Below are 8,764 nucleotides of genomic sequence, written 5' to 3' on the forward strand. Positions count from 1 at the left end.
ATTCTGTATGTGTAAGATTGTGTATTTCTGTGGCATCGCTATTCTTTTTTATTCATTGACATATCCTTATGCCAATAGTACATTAACTTTATTGCACTAGCTTGTTAATTAATTCTTGAAATCAGGTAGTGTGAATCCACCCACTTCCATCTGTATCAATTTTAAATGAACTTCTTGATATTTACAAAAAAAGCATGCTGGCCTTTCAGCTGGGATTGCATGGAATCTGTAGATTAAATTAAAGACAATTGACATTTTAATAATATATGGCCTTCTAATCCATAAATAACATATACCTCTGCATTTATTCAGGATTTCTTTTATTTCTTTCATTATGATTTTTTTCGTCAGTAGTTTTCAGCATAGAGATACCAAGTGTGTGTGTGTCTGTGTGCGCACGTGCACGTGCACACAGACGCACGCGCATGTTATGTGTTACGGTAAATAATGATGTTTATCTGATTTCAAATTCCCATTGATCATATTTGTATAATATTGGCTTCTGTATATTGGCTTTGTATATTGCCATTGCTGAAACAGTTACTAGTTAAGAAACTTTTTAAAAGATCTTTTTGTGATTTTTCTGTGTAGACTTACTCTGTATCTTTCATTTTTATTCTTGTCATACTGTATTCATTTGAACTTCCATTACACTCGTAAGTAGAAGTCCTGAGAGTAAACACCGTTGTCTTTTTTCCCAATCTTAGGGTTACGACATTCAGTCTCTCATTCTTAAGTATGATGTTAGGTATAGGCTTTTTGTAGATTCCTTTTATTTAGGTCAATGAATGGATTTTGAATTTATTGAAATATTTTTCTACCTTAATTTATAGGATTGTGTGGTTTTAATTCTTTAGACTATTTATATGATGGATTACATTGATTAACTTTTGAATATTGGAACAGTTTGCATTCTTGGGATGAATCTCACTTAATCCAGATTTATTATTTTTATATATCACTTTGTTCTTTTAGCTACTCTTTTTCAGTATTTTTACATTTGTGTCATGGGGTATATTGGCACATATGTTTCTCTTTTCTGAATTTTCTTAGGTTTTCCTATTAGGATAATACATACCTTATAAAATGATTTAGGAAATAGTCCCATATCTTGTATGTTCTGAAAGAGATTACAAGGTCTGACAGTTCAGTTCATGAACTTGTTGCAATGATATTTCTAACCTTTTTTGATGTCAGAGGGATTATCCATTATGAATTTATACCAATTGAACAAACATTTAACCAAGTTTACTTTATGGAAGTGCTGCATTAAAAAGTTAGAGGACCTGAACTTTTCGCCAACAATTCATGGCTCTTACATCATGACAGTGTACCAGCTCACCTGTCACTTTCTGTGAGGGAGTTTTTAGCGATCAGACAAATACCGGTACTGGATCACCCTCCCTACTCACCTGATTTGGCTCCCAATGACTTCTTTCTTTACCCAAAGATAAAGGAAGTATTAAAAGGAAGACATTTTGATGACATTCAAGACATCAAGGGTAATACGATGACAACTCTGATGACCATTCCAGAAAAAGAGTTCCAAAATTGCTTCAAAGGGTGGACTAGGCACTGGCCTCGGTGTATAGCTCCCCAAGGGGAGTACTTCAAAGGTGACTGTAGTGATATTCAGCAATGAGGTAGTACTTTTTCTAGGATGAGTTTGCAAACTTAATTGTCAGACCTCATATGTAAAATTGATATTATTTCTTCTTTAAACATTTGGTCGAATGCACTAGTTAGCTCAGGTAGTCCTGGAGCTGCTTTTTGAACTACATATTTTTGACTGTATATTCAGTTTCTTAAATAGATATATTTAGGATATTTCTACGTGAGTGAGTTTGGTAGTTTTTATTTTTAGGAAATGTGTCCATTTCATATGAATTGTCAAATATATGGGCATAGAGTTTTTCATAATATTCTTTATTATCTCTTTGATATCTGTTGTGTCAGTAGATACATCCCTTCTTGTTTTTATTTCTGATATTGATCATGTGTTTTCTCATTTTTTCTGTGTTGATTTTTATCTTTTTTAAACGTCTTTACAATTAATGTAACCTTTGGCTTGATTGATTTTTCTCTGTTTTCAATTTTATTTTCTAGTCCTTATCATTTTCTTCCTTTTGTTATCTTTAGCTTTACATTCTGTTTGTAGTTTCTTAAAGTGGAAGCTTAGGAAACTAGTTGGAGGTCTTTTCTAATGTGAAATTTTAAGATATAAACTTATCTCTGAGTACCATTTTAGCTGCATGCTGCTAAATTCTGTTTTGAATAGTCTTGTTTTTATTTACTTCAAAATATCTTAATGTTCTATTAGATGCCCTCTTTGACCCATGGTTTAATTGGAAGTGTATGAATTTAGAATTATTTTGTATTTTTCCATATAACTTGGTGTTACTGATTTCTAGTATAATTTCTCTATAGGTTGAGATCACACTTTATATGATTTCTTTATAGTTGAAAAGATTTGTCTTACAGCGCAGAACGTGGTCTGTCTTGATGAATGCTTCATGTGCATTTGAGAATAATGTGAATTCAGCTCCTTTGTAATGTATTGTTTCTGGGTTTTGAGGATATGGTTTTTACAAATGCTGCTTCATCTCTTCTAGCTGTAATAGTGTAATAGTGTAATATCTTCCTGCCTCCTTTCTTTTTCTGTGTTTTGTTTGCCTGCTTTTATTCTCCAGTGTGGTATGAGATGGCCACAAGTACCCTAAACAAATAGATTTATTTCTCTTGCCCATGCAGATTTCATAGAGTAGATAGGAATATGTTTCCAGGTAAATATTTTGGCAGTGGCTGCTGTGACCATTTCCCAGAATGTCTTGCGAATGGAAATTTCTCAGGATTCATCATGATCTTTCCTATGCGTTCTTGGTTTGGCTCAAGGAAAATTTTGCTAGTGTGTACAAATCCTTTAGATACTTGTGGAAGAACTGCATAGAACAGTGTTTATTTTTTTTCCCTCTTTCTTTTTGGGATGCATGGGGGCTTGAGTATTGTGGATATTGTCAAAAAGACTTTCTATTATTTTAGACCATCTTTTTCTCAGATCTTTGGCTAGAAGAAACTGGCTTTTCTCGGAGCTCTTTTATTGTTGGCTTTGGATTGCAGGCTTCTCCACCACTTGAGCACCTCATATAAGATATATGGGAAGCAAAAAGAAAATCTTGAAACTGTGATCCACATCATTTCTTATGTCCAAGAGTCCACTTTCTTTCGATTTTGTAGTATCTTTATTTGTCTTTCAAATTTTTTCCCCCAGGGATTTGTATTTGAAAGAGGGAGGACAGGGGTTGCTTCATCTTGGCCAGCACTGGACACATCAGTTTTTTGTTTTTTTTTTAAATGACATCACGGATGGGGTAGAGAGAGAGAGAGGCTGACTGTGTCTGTCTTTCTGAGTGCATGAGTTATTAATTTTGGAAACATGACCAGAGACTATAGACAATACATGACAAAAACATATGGCTGTAAGCGCCTCTCAATAAGAAATGTAAGATTCAAATGATGTTTTCCATTTTTGTCATTTTAGGATATTACAAAGTTGACATCCACATTACGAGGAACCAGGAAAAACAAGAGAAACCTCTGTGGCAAGTAATATTCAGTGACAACAAAACATTGAGTGAAGAAGAGCAGAAAGTTATAGCAAAACCAATTAATCTGGATATAACTCCAGAATTTCCACAAAAAATGCCCTGTAAGTGTGACTCATGTAGAATGAACTTGCCACTTGTTTCTGAATTAATTGTTAGGGATAGAAACTGTTCAAGAAAGAAGGCTGATTACATGAATGTATGTGAAAAGTTGCAGCTTTATATTAAACATGAGAAAACTCATACTGGAGAGCGGTCTCACAAATATAATAAAAATGTGAAAGCTCTCAGTCATAAGAAAAATCATCAGATATTTGAAACTACGGAGAAGCCCTTTGAATGTAATGAACTTGGAAAAGTTTTACATAATGAGGCTATTGTCTCTGTTACAGCTCAGAGTTGTCTAACAGGAGAGGAATCCTGTCAGGGTGATGAATTTATGAAAAACTGTGATAAAGCAACTGTGTTTAACCAAATGAGAACTGGCACAAGAGAGAAGTGCTTTGATATTAATGAATGTGGGAGATCGTGTCACAAAACCACCATTGTGGAATTCAATAAAGTTTGCAGCGTTACAACAAACTATGAATGTAATGAAAGTGAAAATGACTTCAACAGCAATTCACCCTGCACTCCGTCTCAGCGAGCAATTACAAAACAGCGAGCTTTTGAAAGGAGCAAATGTGAAGAAAACTTCAGCCAAAATTTATCCCATCTAGTACATCAGAAGATACAGAGTGGAGATAAGTTCTGTGTTTTTAATAGAGGTGCAAATGACTTCTCCCAGGAATTACACCTTACAATGCATCAGATAACTCAGACAAAAAAGAAGGTCTACAAGACTGGTAAATATGGGAAATGCTTGTATCAAAACTCACTTCTCTGTGTACAGCAGGAAAGTGACACAGGAGAGAACTCATTAGAAAGTAATGAATGCAGAAAATCCTTTTACGAGAAAGCACACCTCATTCAGCATCAGAGGACCTGCTCAGGGGAGAAAACGTGTGAATGTGAGGAAAGCAGGAAATCCTTTTGTTCAAATTTACACACTATTCACTATCCTGCTACGCATATGGGGGTCAATCTCTGTGAATGTAATGAATGTAGGAAAACTTTCTATCAGACATCAAATGCCAGTGAACATCTGACAATTCACAAAAAGAAGAAACTTTATGATAACAATGAATCTGGGAAATCATACAAGAAACCTGCTCTCTTAGTACACCAGACAACAGACACAGAAATGAAACCCTATCAAAGTAATAAATATGGGAAATCATTCTTCAAGATGGCACAGCTCAAAGAACATCAGAGAATTCACACAGGAAATAAACCCTATGACTGTAATGAATGTGGGAAACCTTTTCCTCACAATTCAACTCTCAGAGTACACCACAGATTTCACACAAGTGTAAAATCCAATGTGTGTAATGAGTGTGGGAAGACTTTCTCCAAAAAGTCAAACTTTACTGCACAGCAGAGAATTCACACAGGGCAAAAACCTTATATGTGTAATGACTGTGGGAGATCTTGCGCCTGTAATTCAACCCTTAGAATTCCTATAGGGGAGAAATCATATGAATGTCATGACTGTAAGAAGACTTTTGCGTATAATTCAGCCCTCAGAGCACATCAGAAAACTCACACTGGGGAGAAACTCTATCAATGTAATGAATGTGGGAAAACTTTTTCCCAAAAGTCACACCTCAGTGCACATCACAGAATTCATACAGGTGAAAAACCCTATGAATGTAGTGAATGTGGGAAAACCTTTTCTCAGAAATCAAACCTCAGTGGACATGAGAGAATTCACAAAGGGGAAAAACCTTATGAATGTAATGAATGTGGGAAAACCTTTGTCTTTAAAGCAGCCCTCATAGTCCATCAAAGAATTCACACAGGAGAGAAACCCTATGAATGTAGTGAATGTGGGAAGACTTTCTCCCGGAAGTCATATGTCAGTGCACATCAGAGAATTCATACAGGGGAGAAACCCTATGAATGTAATGACTGTGGGAGAACTTTTGCCTCCAATTCAGCCTTCAGGGTACACCAGAGAATTCATACAGGGGAGAAACCCTATGAATGTAGTGACTGTGGGAAAACATTTTACATGCTATCACACCTTAGAGCACATACGAGGACTCACACAGGAGAGAGACCCTATGAATGTAGTATATGTGGGAAACCTTTTGCCCTTAAATCAAAACTCAGAATACATCAGAGAATTCACACAGGAGAGAAACCCTATGAATGTACTGAATGTGGGAAAACTTTCTCCCGGAAGTCAAATGCCACTGCACATCAGAGAATTCACACAGGAGAGAAACCCTATGGGTGTAATGAATGTGGGAAAACTTTTGTCCGTAAGACAGCACTTAGAGTACATCACAACAGAATGCACAGTGGAGAGAAAACCCCTATGAATATAATGAATGTGGGAAAACCATTGTCTACAAAGCAGCCCTCATAGTCCATCAAAGAATTCACACAAGAGAGAAACCCTATGGAGGTAATGACTGTGGGAAAACTTTTGCAGACAGTTCATCCCTCCGGGCACATCAGATAATTCACACGGGAGAAACCCTGTGCATATAATGAATGCAGGAAATTTTTTGTCCCTAAGGCAGCCCTTAGAGTACATCACAACAAAATGCACAGAAGACAGAAAATCCTTGCATGTAATGAATCTGGAATGTCCTTTAAGAACTCATACAACACAGTGGAGAATCTCATGACACATAGACTGGCAAATTGTTTCCTTTAACTATTTGTTTCTGTGCTAGGCACATAGCTTGTCTGAATTTCCCAGTACAGTCGTGAAATATGATACTATTACATTTAAGCTAAATGTGGCCTTAAAAAGTCTCCTTATATTGTTCATGTCTGTGTTATGGAATGTGTTACTGGAATGGAGAAATTTCCATGGAAAACTTGTGTGCTGTGTGTATTGAACATAGAATATAAGGTTAAAGAAGCTAGAGTCTGAATAATTGGGTGAATCAGAATTCCCTCCTAACTTTTTAATTCCCCTCTGGCTTTTTTTAAGCCAGAATTAAATTTGTACTCTGTTGAGCTTTTACAGATTTTGGTCTCTTGGTTAAATGTGTATAGTTTAGGCAACTCACTGTTAGAGTGGGATGAAGTGCTATAAATACAGTAAATGTAAGAAGACCTATCAGAGTTCAACCTATCATTCTACATCGGAGATTTCACATGAGGAAGAAAACTTCTGTCAATGTTCTGAATAATCAGAAGACTTCATTAAAAATCATAGAAATCTTAGGGAACAGCACAAATGGCTTTACCACCAACTGAACTTCATTAAACATGAAATAATTAAGATTCGAATAAAATCTTGTATTTTTGATAACTAATTTTTGAACACATACTGAGTTTGCATCAAATATTTTTTTCTGAGAAAATGTATCACTTTCAAAATTGAAGATAAATTCTTGGCAGAAAAACAGACACACAGACCAATGGAATAGAATTGAAAACCCAGAAATAAACCCCCTTAAATATGGACAGATAATTTTCGACAAAGAAGCCAAAAACAATGGAGAAAAGACAGCCTCTTTAATGAATCGTGCTAGGAGAATTGGAAAGCCATGTGCAAAGGAGTGAAACTGGACTGCTGTCTGTCACCATATACTAAAATTAACTCAAAATGGGTCAAATACCTAAACTATAAGACCTGAAACAATAAACTGCATAGAAAAAAACATAGGACTAAACTTAAGAACCTTGTTCAAAGATGATTGTATGAATTTGACTCCAAAGGCAATGGAAGTAAAAGCTAAAATGAGTGGAACCATATCAAACTAAAAAGCTTCTGTACAGCAAAAGAAACCATCGACAAAATAAAGAGGCAGCCAACCCAATGGGAGAAGATTTTTGCAAACAATGCCTCCAATAAGGGGCTAATATCCAAAATGTATAAGGAACTCATACAACTCAACAACAACAAAAAAACAACCCAATTAAAAAATGGGCAGAAGACCTGAATAGATATTTCTCTAAAGAGGACATACGGATGGCCAATAGAACTATGAAAAAAGTGGTCACCCTCACTAATCCTAAGAGAAGTGCAAGTAAAAATCACAATGAGATATGACCTCAAACCAGTTAGAATGGCTATCACCAATAAGACAAATAATAAGCATTGGAGCAGCTGTGGAGAAACGGAACCCTCTTACACTGTTGGTGGGAATGCAGATTGGTGCAGCACTATGGAAAGCAGTGTGGAGATTTCTCAAAAACTTAAGAATAGAATTACCATATGACCCAGCAATCCCTCTCCTGGGTACATACCCAAAAAACCTGAAAACATTTATCCGTAAAGATATATGTGCTCTGATGTTCATTGCAGCTTTATTTATGCAGTGGTCAAGACATTGAAACAAGTGTCCTTCAATAGATAATTGAATAAAGAAGATGTGGTATATATACACAATGGAATACTATTCTGCCATAAGAAAAGATGAAATAGTGCCATTTGCAACAACGTGGGTGGAACTTAAGATTTTTAGGCTAAGCGAAATAAGTCAGAAAAAGCTGAGAACTATGATTTCACTTGTGGTATATAAAACTAAAAAAAAAACAACAACGAAAGAACAAAACAAACAAATGAAGAAACAAAAACTCATAGACACAGACAATAGTTCAGTGGTTACCAGAGGGTAAGAGGGGAGGGAGGTGTAGGTGAGCATAGAAGGGATCAAATATATGGTGATGGAAGCACTGACTCTGGGTGGTGAATACACAACATTATATATAGATGACGTATTACAGAATTGTGCACTTGAAACCTACGTAACTTTACTAACAATTGTCACCCCAATTAACTAATAAAAAAGTACATTCTTCACCTAGAATTGATGTACCAAAACTTGTGATTTATATGTAATACTAAGTTTTATAGCAAATACAGAAGGAAATATTTCCCTATGCACAAACACTGGTATGTGAAGTTTTAAACATTGAAGAATAACGTGAACTCTGGAGAACACCAATAAATGTTTGTGAGTGTTGTCTGACCTATGGGACACATCTGTATGGGTATGTAACAGATTTCATTACTTCTTTTAATAGGAGGCAGTAGCCAAACTTGCTCTGGTCAAGTTCACTTTCCTTTTTTGAGTGACAGTCTATGTGCTCTT

At 35.7% G+C, this 8,764-nt stretch overlaps 1 protein-coding gene across 1 annotated transcript in view; it reads left to right on the top strand.

The window, feature by feature from the left end:
* LOC308499047 (uncharacterized protein) overlaps nt 1–8,471 on the top strand; it is a gene marked incomplete at its 5' end in the record, with an annotated part of 35,310 nt that extends 26,839 nt beyond the window's left edge. Inside the window, one exon of the mRNA XM_081051830.1 lies at nt 3,539–8,471. Coding sequence (XP_080907956.1) covers nt 3,539–6,075 — 2,537 coding nt within the window. The 3' untranslated portion in view covers nt 6,076–8,471. The remainder of the gene's footprint in view (nt 1–3,538) is intronic.
* Nucleotides 8,472–8,764: the final 293 nt, after the last annotated feature.

This window comes from Rhinolophus hipposideros, assembly GCF_964194185.1.
Source record: "Rhinolophus hipposideros genome assembly, chromosome: 6".
In the NCBI taxonomy this organism is placed as follows: domain Eukaryota; kingdom Metazoa; phylum Chordata; class Mammalia; order Chiroptera; family Rhinolophidae; genus Rhinolophus; species Rhinolophus hipposideros.